Raw genomic sequence first — 21481 nt, 5'->3', positions numbered from 1 at the left:
GTTGAAAGTGAGTGCTGGGGAAGCTAAAACATACAAGGTAACAAAATATAGGATCTGAAAACAAAGAGACCTGGCTTTAAATGAGTATTACTAACAAAGTAGTGGTAAAGAGCAGATAACTTTATTTCTCTTATCTGTAAAGTGTGGACTATAACTATACCTTCCTTCAAGGGCTCTTAAAGGATTAATGGGATGACCTGGTGAATAACAGAAAAGGAGTCCCTCTTCCATCCACATCCAACTTGTCTGCAGGGAAATGAGATTAGAGATGATTCATGATGATCCTGTGTATGTGTAGAATCTATCAGTACCATTTCTACAGTAGAGCTGCCAACACTAGATGCTAATGTTGTTGAGGACTTGCATGAACCCAACGTCGTTAAGTCATGTTCTTCATGCTCATGGAGACAGGGCTCTGTAACTTCATTAGCCAGAAGAGGAAATGAAGGTGCAGAGTTCAAATCACTTCCTGATGCCAATAGAGACTCAGGCTTCAAACCCAGACCCTCAGGGTGGGGGGGGGGTGGTGGTCAGAGTCTGTACGCTTCACCCTCCACCCAATGCCCCTCTGGTGCTGGAGCAATTCTCATGGGGTTAATGTGAGGATCAGGAGGCAGTGCTTGTGAGACATTAGTACAATCTGAACATGCACAGTTCAAGGCATGATGGGTGTTACTCTGTCATCATCAGAACATCCCAAACCAATGAGTCTGAATCTGGTGACTTTGAAAGAGGAGACCAGTACTTTCATTCGGCTAGGGGTCCTCTTGGGGCCAGTGCCCCAAAGGAAGCACCATAACCACCATCTCAGGGAAAGACTTAGAAATGTGTTGTTGATCATTATTACAACCAGAGCTAAATTTAATAGCTCAGTCGTCATGCTGTTTCTGAGCTTGGTTAGATTTCATGAAATTAAAGTACACACAGACAAAAGTTGCTATTGGTTTCTCTTTTTAATTATTATGCCTATTATTAAAACAGAAAGTACAGAATTCAAGTAGCTAAGCTGGCAGTCCCAGAATGTGTGGCAGGGAGGGTCAGGGCGATGGTCTGCGGGGAGGCGCTGAGGAAAGAGATGGGGAGCTGCCCGTTGTGTGCAGGTACAAGGACTTGGAGGCTGGAAGAGCTGACGAGGTTGTAGGGACAGGGTGGGGAGAGGCTCTCCTGGACCAGCCCTGGGCATTTTCCCTGAATAATGGCAGAATTCCTTGTTACAGAGGAAAACTGTTTGCCCAGTGGTTTAAAAAACCAGTACACAATAATAGAAAAATGTACCCAGTATGTAGATGATGAAGGAGAGTTGACCATTTTAGGGCACCGTCTATCAGAAAATCTTCCCATTGCTGAAGATGCCTGTTCTCCAAAACACACAGAAGGCGATGATGGAGAAGTAGATCATGCTCTTGAGGATGAGGAGGAGGTATGTATAATAGGCAGAGGTGTTCGCAAACTGCAGCTGCAGGGTATCTAAGAGAAGTCCTTTGATTAGTTAGGCCTCGTCTTTCAAAAGGATAAAAAAAAGTGATGGGGAAATATGTCATAGTTAGAAAAGTCTGATCCATTATATGTTGTGTATCAGTGAGATTCCTCTAAGGGGTACAAACCAGGGAAATCTGTTGGTGTTTATGGTGGAGGGTGGGGGGTGGCTAGTAAAGAGAACATTGTACAAAATGGAATAAACTGTTTAATCCAAACTCTCTGAAACTTTAGGAGCTCATGCTTCAGTCACCTGTATTTTCTTTAACATCTCTCATTGTGCCTAAGATGTCATAGAATAATTGTACTTATTCTCTTCTGAAATCTTGCAAGATATATAAGATGCCAAGAAAAAATAACAATGATGATGGGTCGGACTTGCCTCCTCAATAGATCACCAGGTCTCTTCCTATGAAAATCTCCCTTTTCCACACTTCATCTCATAGACTCAGAACTCCAGAATCACTAACACTTGGTGTGGAAAGGATCTCAGGAAGCTATATGTTCATAACTCACTGCCCTCAGTCAGGTCAGGCATTAGCTGAGTTCCTGGCCCCCTGATACTGGGAATGAAGGAGGGATGAGCAGAGCCAGAACTTCTAAATTCACCTAGAACCTTCATGTAGAGAGAAGGGGCCACCCACTAGTACTGATTTCTGTGCTAGCTAAATGGATACCTTATGTGGGGCATTCCACATATGTGACCTTATCTCCCAATTAACTGAGTTGAGTGCAATCGTACCCTATTGGCAGTTAAGGAAACTACTGTTCAGAAGATATAAGTAATTTACATATATTCATGCAATAACAAAACAACTGGTGTTAAAGTCCATCTGTGATACTCAGAAGCCCATGCACTTATACACATACCGCCCCCTGCCCTGCACCCTGCAGTGGGTCCATTCTATCTCAAGACCTTGGCTTTGGGATTCTTGCTCTATACCTGTATCTTAGAGGCAGAATAGAGAACTGAGTAAGTGTGTGAGCCATTGATTCAGATGTGCTGGGCTGAATTCTGAGATTGAGCCTTGTGACTTCGTACAAGGGACTTTATTACTTTCAGCCCTTTGCCCTCATCTGTAAAGCGAGGAGAAAATACTGTACCACCTCAGGGGAGTGTTAGGAGGAGAAAACATAATATTTAGGCAAGACATGGCAGAGCACCTTGTATATATAAAGCTCTCAGTAGGTGTCAGTTCATGTATTAGCTACTAGCAATCACCAAAGACAAAAAAAAAAAACCCTACAAGAAACTTGATATCACATTTCTCCAGTTATTTGAAACACAAGCCACACAAACAAAGGAAATCCACTGTTGAAATAATTCAGAGTCTATCACTGCACCCTCTAATTCAGAGTTATCTCACATCAAAACCAGCATTTACAGTGTTAAGATGACTCCTAGGAAATGATGATAGATTTACTTAAAAAATCACTCAGTCCATTTCTGCAATATCCAGACATTCTTGTTTTTCCACCTTAAACCAAAGAAGTTCAATAGTTAAATTTTTCCAGAGGAAAAAAATGTGGTAGCATGACATAAAGGTAAACATAGACAAAAACTTACCACTTTCTTTTTTCGTGCAGGCATGTGTAGCGACCTCTACAAAATAAAAGCAAGTATTAGTGAGTTGTTTATATCCATTATTTGACAGTGTGTGTCTCTGTGTGGTAGATAGACAGACAAGCTGATAGATAGAATCTGCCAAGAGAGGAGAAAATCATTAAGAATAAAAGAGCCCTACAAATTTAAGAACAGATGGTCTGATTTGACGTAATTCAGTAGACCTAACTCATATGTGGTTTTCTGTATGTGACAATGTTGAAGTTCATGAAGGGGACATTTTTCTTCTCCTTTGTTACAATCAGAAGGTAATATTAATATCTAAGGACATCTTCCCTGGTGGCTCAGACAGTAACGAATCTGCTTGCAATGCAGGAGACTTGGTTTTAAACCCTGGGTTGGGAAGATCCCCTGGAGAAGGAAATGGCAACACATGTCAGTATTCTTGGCAACACACTCCAGTATCCTGGAGAATTCAATGGACAAAGGAACCTGGTGGGCTACCACCCATGGGGTCCCAAAGAGTCAGACGTGACTGAAGGACTAACACTTTCACTTTCAAGACCATCTTATTTTCCTTCTGTATTCATAGCTTCTAACACAGTGTCTGCCCCAAAGTAAGTGTTTAAGAAATACTGTCAAAAAGACAAATCATCAGAAAAAGTAACTGTTCTACAGTCTTAAGCACCCACTGCTTACGTGAAGGGATGCTCCCAAAAGGAATGCATCCAATCCTAGAATCCACAACAGAATCTCACATTTGAAGGAGTTTGGCTTAGGTAAATTTCACACCTAGTCAAAAAAAAAAAAAAAAAAAAACAGCCAAACCTTTCCAAGTCACACATACTCCAGCACTCCCAACTCACATACACGATTTTCTATAGTCATGGAATTTATGGATATCAGGATAACAATATAATGCCTGGAAGATTCCCTGGGTAAGAGAATGGCTACCTACTCCATTATTCTTGCCTGGGAAATCCCATGGACAGAGCAGCCTGGTGGATTACAGTCAGCGTGGTCACAATGAGTCAGACACGACTGAACGGCTAACTAACTAACTAATAACTAGTGAGTGATTATTACTGTGCCATTTAATGAAATACTTCACATGCATTATCTCCTTTAACTCCCCAATGACACTGTGATGAGTTATTTTAGGGAGGGATTCCATGTCACAAAAGGAGATCAAAGGTTAGAGGCTAAGTCATATCAGTGATGACAGTACAGTCAAATGTTGGTTGTGGGGGATTAAATGAGATAAACCATGTGAAAGGTACTTGTAAAAATATTCCATCGAAATACAGAGAAATTAATCTCTAAAGAGACCACAAAATTTCACCATGTTAGTCACTCAGTGATGGACATTAAAAACACCTTCTTTTCCAGAGTTCTTAATCATTCTTAAGAAATGAAATATTTATCACAGGAGATCAGCATTTCAGTGCAATTCTTTCCAGGGTGGTGAGAGAGACCAAATCACATTACTTGTTCTTGACAATATAAAACTTGACGTGAGAGTTGTATTTATCTAAAGTGAAAAAAGGCAAATATTCATACAAAGACAAAATTAATTTAAAACATAATAAACTGTTGGATGGAGGGAAGCAGAGACACAGAGGTTGTTCGGGTTTATCATTTTTATCCTAGGTGTGTTTTTGTCCACATGATGTGGTTCTGGTGTGCTGTTTTACACCCTTGAGATCTTTTTTTGCTTCACTCTAAAAAATGCATTTGGGATATAGTGTCCCCATTTTTCAGAAGTTCACTTTTTACCACTTTGCTCTTACAAAAGAGCTACATAAGTACCTGTTTTTGCAGAGGAATCTGAAGAGGATTTTCAGTTTTATGAAAAAAGGCTAGAAGTAAAAGTAGCATTTAGTGTTTGTTTTGCAGCCAGCCATGATAGAGGCAGTGGGCACCCCCAGCAGCAAGGACAGCTTTGCCAAGGACCTGCACTCAGCATCTAAGCAGTACATTGCCATAGCTCTGAACTGTGTCCATAAGCATCTGTGCTTTACTTTCTTTCTTTTATGCATATAGTTTTATTTATTTATTTTGGCCAGACTGAGTCTTTGTTACTGTGTGGGCTACTCTCTAGTTGCAATGAGCAGGATTCTCTTATGGAGTGAAGGCTCTAGAGCACAGGCTCAGTAGTTGTGGCGCTTGGGTTTAGTTACTCCGTGACATGTGGGACCTTCCCAGACCAGGGACTGAACCCATGTCTCCCACATTGGTAGGCAGATTCCTTACCACTGAGCCACCAGGGAAGCCCTGTGCCTTATTTTTTATTTACTTTTTGTGCATTTGCTAGCTAAATGTGTCTTCAGATGATTGCTTCTTCACTTTATGCCTTTCTGCTTAGGACAGATTTCACAGGAACAGTCTACTTTTGGGTAGAAGCTAAACCTGTATAGCTGCTGCTGCTGCTGCTGCTGCTAAGTCACATCAGTCGTGTCTGACTCTGTGCGACCCCATAGACGGCAGCCCACCAGGCTCCCCCGTCCCTGGGATTCTCCAGGCAAGAACACTGGAGTGAGTTGCCATTTCCTTCTCCAGTGCATGAAAGTGTAAAGTGAAAGTGAAGTCGCCCAGTTGTGTCCGACTCTTCGTGACCCCATGGACTGCAGCCCATCAGGCTCCTCTGTCCATGGGATTTTCCAGGCAAGAGTACTGGAACCTGTATAGACGTTGGGGTAAATCCCAAGAATGAAAATGCTAGTACACTCATGTTAGATGTTAAAATATACTTAAGAACTGGCTTTAATAAGTCTTTAAAAACTCTTTCTTTTCCTTACAGTGAATTTATTATAATATTAATAAAGATCACTTATTACCATGCATTGATTGAGCTAAAAACAATAATGTAAAATTTTTTCCTCATAAAATCATGTGCATATCCTAGGTTCTCTTTCTCAGTCATCGTTGGTCAAAAACTTGGATCAGATTTGTTTTTATGTGCTTTCAAGATCACGTCATTGATTTGTGCTTCCATATTTATTTTTATTTTTTATTAATACAACAAAAACAACAACAAACAGGAACTTCTAAGAAACAATGTTAGGAATTTAGTGTAGAATGACTTTGATAAAATGCCCTTATTAGCTATGTTGCTCTGAGAAGCCCATGGGAGGCATTTATTTCAGAAATTAAGTGCCAAGTAAGATATATTATGAACTGGAACATTTCTCCTTTATGGTCATTACCTGGAACTTATTATTCCTATTTTCCCCTGAATATTGGGAAAATCAAAATCTAATAGGGCACTTAAGCCTAAGGTTATAGTAAACTTGCTTTGTATATTTGCTTCCCTTCTGTTTCTTAGGTGTAGAAACAGAAATCTGGGGTTGTTTCTGTAATCATACTCTAGTTAGTTTTAGAAAAGGATATAAATAAATACAAAGAATATATGAATAAATACAACAGTATTATGTTTTGGAAAGCAAGCATTTTCTCGGATGTTACTTCCTTTGCTCTTCATTAGGGCCCCAGGACAAATCCAAGGCAACTGCTCAAATGTAGTTTGATCACTGGACAAACTAAGGCTCTGAAAAGGTAGACTTACTTCAGAAATTCGGACTGCTACACCAAAATCTCTGCGCAGTTTTTTTTTTTTTTTTTATGCTTGGCTCCCACTGCTTAAAAAAGCTTCCTAACCACAGAGAGAAGTACAAAATGATTCCTTCTTATGGGCACTCTGGGGCCTTCGGTCTGTTAGGCAAATACTCAGGACATTAAGTTCCAAGTCCAGGGAGTTACAGGACCACTTACAGGGCCAAGGCACATCCAGCCCTCTGCGTGCATTGTGCAGACACGTCCAGCATCTGCATCAAAGGGACTCCTTTGGGACATTATGCCCAAATCACAAGTAACTCTGAGTGATTAGGGAACGAGTGTATTCTCTTTTGGAGAAGGAAATGGCAACCCACTCCAATATTCTTGCCTAGAAAATTCCATGGACAGAAGAGCCTGGTGGGCTGCTGTCTATAGGGTTGCACAGAGTCGGACACGACTGAAGCGACTTAGCAGCAGCAGCAGCATATTCTCTTTACATACATTGTGGCTCACATGGTAAAGAATCTGCCTTCAATGCAGGATTGATCCCTGGGTTGGGAAGATCCCCTAGAGAAGGGAATGACTACCCACTCCAGTATTCTTGCCTGGAGAATTCCATGGACAGAGGAGCCTGGAGGGCTTCAGTCCATGGGATCACTAAGTCAGACATGACTGAGTGATATTCTCTTTACTGTAGTGCATCTTTCTGGGAAAGTAATTCGCCCAAATGTGTTCATTCACACATCGCTCCAGGATTGGCACATGCTAGGGCTGCAATGAAAGTTTGTGAGAGGCATTTTCCAATGAGATACATTCATTATGTAGAATGGGAGTAAGTCTGTACACTTTAGCCTCACTCCATCTTTAATTGGGCTTCCCTGGTGGTTCAGATGGTAAAGAATCTGTCTGCAATGCAGGAGACCTGGGTTCAATCCCTGAATCAGGAAGATCCCCTATGGCAACCCACTCCAGTATTCTTGCCTGGAGAATACCATGGACAGGGGAGCCTTGTGGGCTATAGTCCATGGAGTCGCAAAGATTCGGACACAACTGAGAAACTAATACACACTTTAATTACAAAATTTTAGCTTAAGGTAGTAGGTAAAACACAAATCTCAAAAACCCAAGACCATAATAAGCCTGCAGCAGTAATTATTCTACTTTTTGTTGAGCTACAATCTGAATTCCTCATAAAAATGCCATTTTGTCATTTAATGGCTCATTATTTCTGGGTTATATCTTGAGTAAAGCAAGACTGAAGTAAGAGTGACTTTACTTGATGAGTAGAACTTTTCTGAAAGGTATATAGTTGTCCTTATTTCTGATCAAGTAAGATCATCAAAAATGGAATATCTTTCAGTGTGTTTATTACATGCTAATTGATAGTTACTTTGACGTGTATTGTTTCATTTAATCTACACAACAACACTAAAATATATCATTGTGACCTTTATATTTTAGATGATCAAACTGATTTGAGAAAGGTTTAGTAAATTTTTTTTCTTTTTTATGTTTCAAAGTGAAAGTGAAAGTCACTAAGTCATGTCTGACTCTTTGTGACCCCATGGACTATTCAGTCCATGGAATTCTCCAGGCCACAATACTGGAGTGGGTAGCCATCCCCTTCTCCAAGGGATCTTTCCAACCCAGGGATTGAACCCAGGTCTCCCACATTGCAGGCAGATTCTTTACCAGCTGAGCCAGCCAATACAATTTTGTAGGATATTTAGGCTATCATTAAAGGTAACAACATTAAAGATGATTTATATTTGTTTTCATTAATGCTTGATTGAAAAGGTAGGGTATTTCCTTTGGGAAAAAAAGTATTCTTGGAGGTTATGTTTCTTTATAATCTCATACCTTTTTTAACTGGAGAAAAAAGAATCTCTTGATCACGTCCTCCTTTGTTATTCTCGTGTTTGACGATACATACATGTTCTTTATCCATTGCCTTTTTAGTCAAGGTTAGCCAGCTGAATTTCATGTATGTGTCATTAGTCTTGATGATATTTCCCTGATAAGATTCCAGAATTTTATTGACATTCTTTTCTTTCCATTGTATCTTAATAGCATCAGGGAAAAAATTCTGAAGAAGGCAAAGATGTGTTCCAGCCCCATGGAGTTTTACTTCCTCAACTGAAGGAAAAAATATAGTGGGCTTGGGAGATAAGTCTCCATCAAGCCTTCTATCTGTGGGGGGAAATGGAAGAGAATTGAAAAGAATTATTAGAGAAACATACATGTCATGAAGTTTGGAACAACTTGGCTTAGAGTGAAAAGAAGAAAAGCTGCCAGTGAATTAACTCTCATCATGGCTTTTCATCCACAGTAGATGTTTTATTTCAATGGGAAGCAATGTTCAAAAAGTTATATCACTTGCCCAAAGTCACAGTTTTTCAGAAGCAGAGGCTCGCCCACATCTTGGCTTTGGTTCCTTTTCCAAGTGCTAAGTTGGACTGTGACTTAAAAATGCCCTGTATCAATGCTTGTGACATTCATAAACAAATTAATTTTATTAAATCTCTTTTGTTCTATCATAGTGGAGACTATTTTAAAAGGGATGGGAGTAGGTGATGGGTCTAGGGGAGGAGATGAGGTAACTTTGATGATTTCTCTATAGGTAAGAATCTTTAGTTGCTTCTAAATGACTTCCATTTCCTATACCAGGTTTTGTAACTTACAGTCTTTTTGGCCAATTAATACATTCTTACATTCTGCAAATATGTTGAATCTTATTCTTCATTTAACTTATTCTGGGATATATCATACTTATTCTGATTCCTAAATAAATAAATGTCAGGAGAGGTTATCATTTTAAAACAATATACATTCACTTGTATTCATGGGAATCTATGTCCACATGTACTTAACAATCTAAGTTGAACTTTTAGCTTCAAATGTGGGTCCTATGCTCAGTTTTGAAGTGAAGGTCTTGCTAATTGATAACTTTATACAACTTCTCAAGGTCACATCAGAACCACTCTAGACTTTTGAGTGGGGCAATATTAAAGTTTCACCTCTAAATTATTTACAGTGCCTTGAATTTAGAAGCAAAACAATGATATTTTCAGTATTTCTATTAAAATAAATTATTTTCAGAAATGTTTTTATATTTATCTTGCCAAGTAATGCAGTTATAGAATTTTGTTTTGCTTTAGAAAATGTTCATCAAGAACACATTTTATTTTGGAATTTCATTCAAAGTTGAAGCATAACTAAGAACACACCATATTTTGACTTTCAGTGTCTCCCCTCAAATTTAAATCTACTTTGGGCTGCTAAACTGTTTATGAACTAAAATATTTCTTTGTTTACAACTGCTGAATAAAGTGTATATAGAATTAGTCACATTAAAAGTTATGGCTCCCGAGTTTTCTTGCAGACATAAAGTCAAGGTATGTAAAAAAACATCACAGTTTCCAAAAGGTGTCACTTGGATGCTGGAATGTTCTTGATTATATGCTTACTGTTAATATAATAATTGAAATTATAAGGCTTAGAACATTTTCCAATTTGATCTTCAACTGAACATGAATGCTTTGCTGATATTATCTTTTGGCTAACTTGCATTTAGTTGAATAATCCAAGGGGCAATTTCTTAAGAAAAGAAGCACTGGATTTCTCCTTTGAGAAGAAATGGAAAATATTCTTGATAATTTCTGCCTGTGTAACAAAGGTCTTGATTTCTATACTAAATCAGTAAGCAAGCAATCTTAATTTTTTACTCATGCTGTAAATACAATTAGCTCACAATGTGCTTAATTTTATGCATTTCAGTTTTAGCACAAATAATATTTGATTGATTGCAATAAGACACTAAATATTTCTCCATCTGTATATGTAATTTGTTGATCTTGATTTATGTGTTAATTTTTTCTTGTCATATTTTTAATCAGATAAATAATTACAATTCATTTATATTTAAATAAGAATTTCAAATTTATGACATTTCTAACAACATTTATTTGACTTTATACCATGACCATTCTCCATAAAAATTTAATTTTTTTTTCTGATAACTATAAGCATGAAGCCCCAATTTATGGGCTATAAACTGAGGCAATAAATTTTGGTGTAGATAATATGATATCAATTAAGAAATGATTAAGATTTAATTTCTTATATGTGCACAAAGTGTTCATAGTCTACATTTATGAACAAAAATAAAAAATGAACACATTTTAATTTCATTTTTCTTGTTAAGTGAAAACAATATCCCCTAAAGAGAAAAGGAATACATCTAAATTCAATCTTTTGTGTGAGTGGACGGTAAGATAATTCTTCATTTAGGCAATTAGAAATACAACTGTATTTGCTGGAGAACATCTGTTCTGTCAATGCTATAGGCTGCAAATAGCTCCATCCTGGATACAATTCTCTTTGAATAGGTTGTAGTTACACTACCCAGCATCCATGATAAGTAAGTCAATGTACAAAGTACTATATTCACACTATCTCATTCAATTCCAATAAAACCCCTGCTGGATACATATTGTTATCTCATTTATGGATTAGAAAACTGAAGTCAGAGTATCATCTCCAAGTTCATATAAGCAGTAAGTGATGGATCTAGAGCTCCAGCTCAGCCAAAGCTTACACTCCTTAAAAACATCCTTTCATCATCAGAAAAGGAAATGTGTCAACTCACAAAACTTACCTGCAATAATAAACTTTGGCCTTGGGCCAAACACCTTCATAATTACATAGATATTAGTACTTCGTACAAGTCCACACGGACACAAAGCTAATTCCTATCACAATACGTACACAGTGCTGTCTGTGCTAACCTTTGCAGATTCGTTTAAAAATCCATTCTAAGATTTCTACATCTAAACATCATCAAAGCCCTGTTTTCTCTAAACATTCCTATTACTGCAATTTAATTTTTTCTTCTCTTCTCTAGAAACTTGAAAAACTTGCATTCCTCTGATACCTACCTGTGACTACAAGTTTTGTCCCATCGCCGAAGATTTTTACATAATAACTCCACAGTGATTCAACCCATACCAAAAACTGTAGACTAATTTAGCATCTCTGATTTCTTCAAATCCTAATGTAACTATGAGAGTCTGCTATTCAAGTGCATGTTTAGAGTCTGAACAAAACTTTTAATGAAATGTATGGGCAAAAGGCATTATTTCTCAACTGTTTTTGTATTGACATAATTTTTAACTCTAGGTGTAATTCAAATAAGAAATTAAATATTACACTTGAATATTTGACTTTGGTATGTATCCCTATAAGCTTGTATGTTCAAGTTGCAAAAAACTCATATTTAAGAAAATACACATTTTTATTTCCAAACATTTCTACTGCAAAATGAGAGAGCACCTTATATTCTAATATTTGAAATTACGCTCATTACATTTAGCCACTTTTAGAAGCAGTTAATGATTAGCCATAGAAACTTAGAATTTTTAAGTACTACTTGTTCTAAACTGACCTAAGACAAGATGGTAATTAATACATTTATCTGTACTCCTGATTGCATAAAAAATTCCAAAGAGCAATATTTTGAATTCTAGAGAAGAAATTGACTTTTTAATCACCTACCATGTCCCAACATTTATGATAGGTAATTTTCATTTTTAATTTCATTTTATCCTCAGAACATCAACTTGAGATGGTTGTTACATGGAATAAATCAGTGGAAATATATTAAACTGTTAACAGCAATGTGTCTATATAAAAATTTAATTTTTTCTTTGTTTCTGTATTTTTCAATTTTTCCCCATTATGAGCATGTATTGTCTTTGTAATTTTTTAAAGCAATAACCAATGAATTAAAATGTATTTGCTAAAGGATCATCATACATAAGTGACAGATTCAGAATCAAAGTCTATGCTTTTCCCTCACTACACGTTACCATAAATAATTTTCCAGGACCCTCATGAGTTATAACTGGTTCACCTTCATTTAACTGGATCGTTATAATTTACATTGAATAGAGTCAGTTGTAAAAAGCAGACGAGAATGTTGCTTTCCAATTTACAAACTCACTTGTTCTTATGATCACAACTACTAAAGAAATCAAAATACATAATTTTTTTCACTTTTCAATGCTTTATCAACTTTGCGAAAAAATTTTAAAAGCTTTCATTTCCATGGATCTCGTAGGATAAGAATGTCCTCAAGAGATGTTCCCCATCATCCAGGCAAAATTTCATCTTTAAGGCAAATGAGGAGGGAACAAATTTACTGGATTGAATTTAAGGGGAAAAAAATCCCTCTTAAGACATTCTTGAATATGGTCGCAAAGTTAAATATCTTGAAACTTGGTATTAATCATTCTCTGACTAAATAAGTTGAACAATATTAGTCCAAATTTTCCTTTGGTTGTTTTCAGAATTAAATTAAAAATTATCTAAGAGCTTTGAAATTTTCCAAGACTAAATGAATGTAATGTATCCATCACTGAGGAACTCACACTTGGTCTAACTGGCTAACTCTTGTCAGTATCCTCTCTACTAGGTCAGGAAAAGACCAGACTCCAAGGACCTGGTTAGAGTCACTGACCTCTCCAGTCATTCCCTGTGCCTAATTCGTTACCAAACAGGGAATAAATCCAAGAATTCTGAGCCAGCTGCTGCTGCTGCTGCTAAGTCACTTCAGTCATGTCCGACTCTGTGTGACCCCACAGACGGCAGCCCAGCAGGCTCCCCCGTCCCTGGGATTCTCCAGGCAAGAACACTGGAGTGGGTTGCCATTTCCTTCTCCAATGCATGAAAGTGAAAAGTGAAAGTGAAGTCGTTCAGTCATGTCCCACTGTTCACGACCCCATGTACTGCAGCCTACCAGGCTCCTCCATCCATAGGATTTTCCAGGCAAGAGTACTGGAGTGGCCTTCTCCAGTACTTGCCTTCTCCATCTGAGCCAGCACCAACCCTCAAGCCTGCAGTGCCTGTATTGCCTACCTCCTATCCCTACCTTAGTACAGAATTTAAAGAAACTTCGCCTGTAACAGTAAGTTGTGTTCCGGAACCAAACACTTTGATGCTCTGGCCAACTGTTTGTGCCACCTAAAAAGCCTTTATAGAAGTCTCCCTCTGTGCCTGCTCTCAAATTGTGCCCATATCTTTTCAATATTTGTAGAAATATATAAAAATTGAAACTGATAACATTAAATAAAAATGGAACTCAAGCAAAAGCACATTAGGTACAAATGATCAAGAACTGAAAAACTGAACCCACTCTTACTGGGCAGCTTGGGCTTGTGTGGTCCCATCTCAGCTCACATACATTGGAGAGTATGATTTCATCTTTTCTCACCATTTTGCCTAAATCTTCTAAATATCCTCCCTTTAAAGTGTTTTCATGCATAAAATCAGTTCATGCTTAGAGTATACAGTGTTTCTTTAATTTCCAAATTTGAGCAATAATAGGAATAATATTTTTGAGTATTTTATAGATGTATATTTGTTACATTTTATAGGTATTTTGTGATCTATATGTTTTAAGAGGAAAATATCTGGGTTAATTCTAAAGTAACTTCTTTCCAGAATCTAATTCTCATCTAGTAGACAAAATGAGTTGTTACAGACTATGAATTTTTAATGAAGATCTCTTAAGCTATTCCTTTGCTGAAAGACTTCTCCCCTCTGCCTAAAAATAATCTTGTGGTTTCAAGAGCATTGAAATAAAATCCTCCACAGCTCGTCAGAGAATTTTATTCAGCCTTGTATTTCTCCAGATTTTGGTATCACATTTTCTGCACTATTAAAAAATTTTTATTTTATTTTGGAGTATAGTTGATTAACAATGTTGTGTTAGTTTCAAGTGTACTTCCAAGTGATTCTGTTATACATATACATGTATTTATTCTTTTCCAAGTTCTTTTCTCCTATAAGTTGTTGCAGAATACTGTGCTATACAGTAGGTACTTGTTGGTTACCTGTTTTAAATATAATAGTTTGTATTTGATATTTTTCATTCCCATAATGACTGGAAAGGCAGCTCTAAGTTATGCAATTTAGCAAATTTGATGCCATACAAAAAGAAATTTGAGTTGAATGGTGTCAAAATGACTTATTCTATTAAGATGATCTGAAAATCAAATTTTGAGTATTTAAGAGATGTATATTTAATATGACTTACATGATCTTTTCTGGGAGGAAAAAGATAATTTCATTTCCTGATTAGAAGCAGAAGCATTGTTTTAATACACAAGTAATAATACAAATTATGAATTATTACTAATTAGTAGTCAATTACAGAATCCTTTTAAAAGGTCAGAATACAAAAGATTAAATATTCAGAATATAAAAACAGGATGCGATGCTTCTCACATCACTTAATGATCCAGACCATGCACTTAGGAATAGACTATCAGATTCCAAACTTCACCACAGTAACTAGTCATGTACTTTATTTAGGCAAGTACATGAACTTCTCTCAAGCTGTTTCCTTATTTATGAAATGGGAATATAAGAATTTCTGTTGAGGAAAGAGATAAGGCCCTAAGACTACTTATCATGGTGTCTGGCCTTCAATAAATAGTAGCTGATATTATTATTCTCTTTAAAAAGATGGTATGCAGCCATTTCATTAAAATCTTCCAACAAAGTACGTGGATTTTATATTGCTTAGCTGTGTCCAATATGGATTTTATATGCAATAACCATTTTATCCATTAAGAAAGGAAACAAGCTCATCAGTTCAAGACTTCTTGCCTCTCTGGCAGCCACAGGCCGTAGAACATTGGGCTCAATCATGTTGGAATCTATAATGATTTTCTGCTAATCAAGAAACTCTTTGAGTGTTGAAACTTGTTCTGTCTTGTGTCTTGTTCACCTTTTTATCACCAGCATCCAACACAGAAACTGTCCTCAATAAATGTTTGCTGAGAGAATAAGCAAATAAGGATGTCCAACCATGCAGACTCTTTTCATCGACTTTGGAGCTGAGATGGCTCATAGAGCTCACAAATTCCATGAAACTGGTCCATATGCAAGCAATGTAACAAGAGATGTGACTGCACAAGTTTCAACTGATCTCAGCCTCGCTCTAAGAAATTAGAGTAATAAGTGGAGTAATAAGAAGTGGGATTTATCTATCATCATTTACTATAATTTTTTTCCACTGCTGTTAAGGATGAGCTGAAAACCAAAAATGTCATTTTTTCAAGTTATTGGGAGAGAGAAATACTGTGTTTACTACAGAGAAGAGATAAATTAGAAAAGTATTTCTCACTTAAAAGTCCATTTATTAGAAAAGAATTTTGAACCAGTAACTTATACCAACAGATTACAGACATAGTCCTCAAAATACTTTAATTTCTACCCTGAGTCTATTCTTTGTTGGATAAAAAGTTGAATTTCTAAAAGTAGAATTCCAACTTCTTACAAGCAAGGAAATGAATAAGTCATTTACAAGACAGTTTTGTTTCCATGTACAATGACCAGTAGTTGCAAAACTCCTGTTCATATGCTGAGGCCAAGAATGTGGCAGTCAAGGCGAATCCTAAATTGCTTTTTTCTAAAAAGCAACCATTTTCACTATTAAGTTGAAATAGGAAAAAGTTACTTACCAGGAGGTATTACTACGAGCTTAGTTCCTTCACCAAATACCTTGATCCAGGTTGAATTGTCACAATGATTGGAGCTTCTACAAAAATCTCAGCCCTCTCTTTGCTTCAACATGTGATTAGAAGTTCAAAACACTTTGTGGCGGCAATTTGATCTTCTGACTTTTGAAAGTCCTTGAACATAGGTTTCATGGCATGCAATATGTATAGATTTACCTCAAATCAATCAACCCTAATGTCTTTCGTTTTCCTCTGAGTCATAAACATTAAAAAGCACTGATAGATAATGGAAAGGTTAAAAACAGAAAAGGAAGAGTTTGGCATCAACCAACTGCTTTTCTAAATTTCCAGGAAAAGTATTTAGAGAGTTAGGGCTTTCTTTTTATTCTCAGGTGTTCGGTTTTGTTGAAACTGTTCAGAGATTTTATCAAAGAACCTCTCTTCTGTTCTCACTAACCCCAGGGCTGCTTCATTAGTGATTCAGGAATTTTTTTTTTTTTTTTTTTTTGAGACAAAGCTCATTTATTTCTTGTGAGGATGGGGAGGAGAACCACATGGAGGTGCCAGAAGCTGGTGTCCACCAGGCCCTCACTGCCAGGTAGCCTCTCTGGAAGGGCTGTCAGCTCAGAGGCCCTGGATGCCCTACATGCCAATCATAAAAAGGTCATGACTGTCCCCTTCTTGCCAATCTGCCAGCACTCCAAGGGGAAAAAGCGGATAATTATCCGGTCCTTGGCCAGGTCCAGCTCCTTGGTGAGGAACTCGAAGAAGCGTGCGCTGTGGCCATGGTTCTCCTTGGCGGTCCCCACCACACCGATGGAGGAGACGAGCAGCTGGGCGCTGGGCTCCGCCGAGCCATTCACCACCATGGCCAGGCCGGACCGCACCGTCACGTTCACGCGGTCCTCAGGCTTGTTCAGGATGGCAGCAGTGGCCGCGCAGAGCCGCTTCTCCAGCCCCGGGGGCACGCGGCTGGCGAGCAAGCTCGTGTCCAGCTCAACGAACGGCATGTTTAGCGGGAAGGGTGCAAATGGTCGCTGGGGAGAAAAAAGGGGGAATGTATTTCTGAAAGGCGGAAACACTTAGGTAACTGAAAATGCAAATATACCAACATTAATACAGTGGGCAATGTGAACGAAGTTTTTCTTTTTTCATAAAACCACTTTCACTATTGGATCACATGATGTTTACAAAAGCAATGTCAAATGAGAAAATTTACTTAAACCTTAAAAACTAAATCTAGTTCTCTGCATAAATTGAAAGAAGTCTTGGGATGCTGCTCTGTAATGTTATGTCACTTACCTTGGATTGGGGGAAAATAAATTGCCAGAAGCAGCTGAGTGCTCCTCTGAACACAGATGAGTTGTACATCTTCAGGATTCAGACAGAACAGGTCCTGAGCACCCCCATGTCCACCTGAGATCCACCCGATCCTGGTCTAATCCCCTGTGAGCAATCAGTGCCTCTGTCCTGAAGGTGAATGTAAGAGGAGATCATGGTGGGCAACTGTCCATTCATAGCAGCTCACGGATCCCAACACAATGGGAGAGGATGAGAGACCTGGATGAAAATCATGTTTAGAAAGGGTTTTTAACTGAAAATTCCAAGGCATTATTACTTGGAGCTGTCAAATACCTTTTCCATCTATTGTAGGTAAGAATGATACCTGCCCACTCAGTTCCTTTCTGATCCTTTTCTTCTGTTTTCTCTTATTCCAAGAAAATGAGCAGAATTATAAAGTATTTTAGGAGGTGTCTGTATTTCAAGATCCACGAAGGTAGTAAAATACAAAACAGTAAATAGAGTTATAAAATCCCTTATTAAATTAGAAGAACTATATGAAGAGTATTATATCTTAATGAAAAAAGTAAAAGTATTAGTTGCTTAGTCATGTCCGACTCTTTGTGACTCCATGGACTGTAGCCCACCAGGGTGCTCTGTCCATAGAATTCTCCAGGCAAGAATACTGAAGTAGGTTGGTTAGTCATTCCCTTCTCCAGGGCATCTTCCTGACCCAGGAATTGAACCTGGGTCTCCCACATAGCAGGCAGATTCTTTACCATATGAGCCATCAAGGAAGCAAAATATCTTACCAAAGAGCATAAAATAAAACCTGAACAGAGAAACATGTCATATTTGTAAAGGAGAAACTCAAGACCATAAAGAAGCTAATCTTTCCTAAAAGCATGTATATAAGTTGACTGCAATTCCAATCAGAATTACAGTAACATTTTATTTTTTGGTCTTTGCTATGAAGTATGGAGGTGGACTAGATTTCAAATTCTAGTGGGAAGAATAAATACAAGATAATTGAAAAATATTTTAAAAACCATGGTGAAAGGGATTGCATTGAATCTATAAATTGCTTTGGGTAGTATACTCATATTCACTATATTGATTCTTCCAATCCATGAACATGGTATATTTCTCCTCTATTAGTGTCCTCTTTGATTTCTTTCACCAGTGTTTTATAGTTTTCTATATATAGGTCTTTAGTTTCTTTAGGTAGATATATTCCTAAGTATTTTATTCTTTCCGTTGCAATGGTGAATGGAATTGTTTCCTTAATTTCTCTTTCTGTTTTCTCATTATTAGTGTATAGGAATGCAAGGGATTTCTGGGTGTTGATTTTATATCCTGCAACTTTACTATAGTCATTGATTAGTTCTAGTAATTTTCTGGTGGAGTCTTTAGGGTTTTGTATGTAGAGGATCATGTCATCTGCAAATAGTGAGAGTTTTACTTCTTCTTTTCCAATTTGGATTCCTTTTATTTCTTTTTCTGCTCTGATTGCTGTGGCCAAAACTTCCAAAACTATGTTGAATAGTAATGGTGAAAGTGGGCACCCTTGTCTTGTTCCTGACTTTAGAGGAAATGCTTTCAATTTTTCACTATTGAGTATAATGTTTGCTGTGGGTTTGTCATACATAGCTTTTATTATGTTGAGGTATGTTCCTTCTATTCCTGCTTTCTGGAGAGTTTTTATCATAAATGGATGTTGAATTTTGTCAAAGGCTTTCTCTGCATCTATTGAGATAATCATATGGTTTTTATTTTTCAATTTGTTAATGTGGTGCTACCAACGGTATTCTTCACAGAGCTAGAACAAATAATTTCACAATTTGTATGGAAATACAAAAAACCTCGAATAGCCAAAGCGATCTTGAGAAAGAAGAATGGAACTGGAGGAATCAACCTGCCTGACTTCAGGCTCTACTACAAAGCCACAGTTATCAAGACAGAATGGTACTGGCACAAAGACAGAAATATAGATCAATGGAACAAAATAGGAAGCCCAGAGATAAATCCACGCACATATGGACACCTTATCTTTGACAAAGGAGGCAAGAATATACAATGGATTAAAGACAATCTCTTTAACAAGTGGTACTGGGAAATCTGGTCAACCACTTGTAAAAGAATGAAATTAGAACACTTTCTAACACCGTACACAAAAATAAACTCAAAATGGATTAAAGATCTAAACGTAAGACCAGAAACTATAAAACTCCTAGAGGAGAACATAGGCAAAACACTCTCTGACATACATCACAGCAGGATCCTCTATGAACCACCTCCCAGAATATTGGAAATAAAAGCAAAAATAAACAAATGGGACCTAATTAACCTTAAAAGCTTCTGCACATCAAAGGAAACTATTAGTAAGGTGAAAAGACAGCCTTCAGAATGGGAGAAAATAATAGCAAATGAAGCAACTGACAAACAACTAATCTCAAAAATATAGAAGCAACTCCTACAGCTCAACTCCAGAAAAATAAATGACCCAATCAAAAAATGGGCCAAAGAACTAAATAGACATTTCTCCAAAGAAGACATACAGATGGCTAACAAACACATGAAAAGATGCTCAACATCACTCATTATCAGAGAAATGCAAATCAAAACCACTATGAGGTACCATTTCACACCAGTCAGAATGGCTGCAATCCAAAAGTCTACAAGTAATAAATGCTGGAGAGGGTGTGGAGAAAAAGGAACCCTCTTACACTGTTGGTGGGAATGCAAACTAGTACAGCCACTATGGAGAACAGTGTGGAGATTCCTTAAAAAACTGGGAATAGAACTGCCTTATGATCCAGCAATCCCACTGCTGGGCACACACACTGAGGAAACCAGAAGGGAAAGAGACACATGTACCCCAATGTTCATTGCAGCACTGTTTATAATAGCCAGGACATGGAAGCAACCTAGATGTCCATCAGCAGATGAATGGATAAGAAAGCTGTGGTACATATACACAATGGAGTATTACTCAGCCATTAAAAAGAATACATTTGAATCAGTTCTAATGAGGTGGATGAAACTGGAGCCTATTATACAGAGTGAAGTAAGCCAGAAAGAAAAACACCAATACAGTATACTAACGCATATATATGGAATTTAGAAAGATGGTAACAATAACCCTGTGTATGAGACAGCAAAAGAGACAATGATGTATAGAACAGTCTTATGGACTCTGTGGGAGAGGGAGAGGGTGGGAAGATTTGGGAGAATGGCATTGAAACATGTAAAATATCATGTATGAAACGAGTTGCCAGTCCAGGTTCGATGCATGATACTGGATGCTTGGGGCTAGTGCACTGGGACGACCCAGAGGGATGGTATGGGGAGGGAGGAGGGAGGAGGGTTCAGGATGGGGAACACAGGTATACCTGTGGCGGATTCATTTTGATGTTTGGCAAAACTAATACAATTATGTAAAGTTTAAAAATAAAATAAAAGTAAAAAAATGTAAAAATAATAAAAAAAAATGGTGAAGAGACATTGCACATAGTAGATTTTATCACTTATTACAAAGCTACTAACTAAAATATAATATTTTATTTTTCAATAATAAAGTAATATATTATTTTAAAACCAATTTTGGGCTATTGACTACTATGTTGGGAAAAACAAAAATAGCTCTCTACATCATACCATAAATAGGGTTGCAAGTAGATCAATATCAATACTGAAATGAAAAAGACTCTAGAGATGTGAGCTAGAAAGAAGCAGGAGACTAATTGTGTCTGTTGTGTGGGAAGCTTGAAAAGGGAAGAGGCGTAGGAGACACCTTTACATAATACTTATGTTTCAGAAGGAGGAACTTGGAGAATATTCACTTTTTACAGTATTTTTCAAATAAACACTTTTTTGAAAGAATAAATGGTGGTGACTTAGTGAAGACTTTAGTGACATGATCAGATATGTGTTTTAGGAACATAATGTAAGAGCAGAAAGATGGGTGGGTCAGTGGACCAATCCTGAGCAAGCAGACATGTTTCAGAGACGATTGCCATGAGCTACTGAGAGGCGTCTGTGGACCCAGTTGTTGGGGGCCAGAGTGAGGCACTCCGCCCGT

General features: G+C 37.5%; 1 protein-coding gene across 3 annotated transcripts; it reads right to left on the bottom strand.

The window, feature by feature from the left end:
• Positions 1-934: 934 nt before the first annotated feature.
• LOC102398269 (D-dopachrome decarboxylase-like) lies at positions 935-17141 on the bottom strand. Of its 3 annotated transcripts, none has more exons than XM_045166431.1 (4): positions 16123-17141; positions 8456-8785; positions 3044-3079; positions 935-1467 (listed from the first exon to the last, which is right to left on the bottom strand). In XM_045166431.1, exon 1 carries the CDS (start codon positions 17127-17129, stop codon positions 16773-16775), a length of 357 nt encoding a protein of 118 aa, XP_045022366.1. In that variant the 5' UTR covers positions 17130-17141; the 3' UTR covers positions 935-1467; positions 3044-3079; positions 8456-8785; positions 16123-16772. The 3 variants fall into 3 exon arrangements, 2 of the variants coding, with proteins under 2 accessions (XP_045022366.1, XP_006058880.3); XR_006641328.1 differs by lacking the exon at positions 16123-17141 and adding an exon at positions 11533-11639; XM_006058818.4 differs by lacking the exon at positions 8456-8785.
• Positions 17142-21481: the final 4340 nt, after the last annotated feature.

The sequence above is a fragment of the Bubalus bubalis genome, chromosome 8 (assembly GCF_019923935.1).
Source record: "Bubalus bubalis isolate 160015118507 breed Murrah chromosome 8, NDDB_SH_1, whole genome shotgun sequence".
NCBI classification, from domain to species: domain Eukaryota; kingdom Metazoa; phylum Chordata; class Mammalia; order Artiodactyla; family Bovidae; genus Bubalus; species Bubalus bubalis.
Note: the sequence above shows the minus strand (reverse complement) of the source record. Positions and strands in the feature narration are given on the sequence as shown.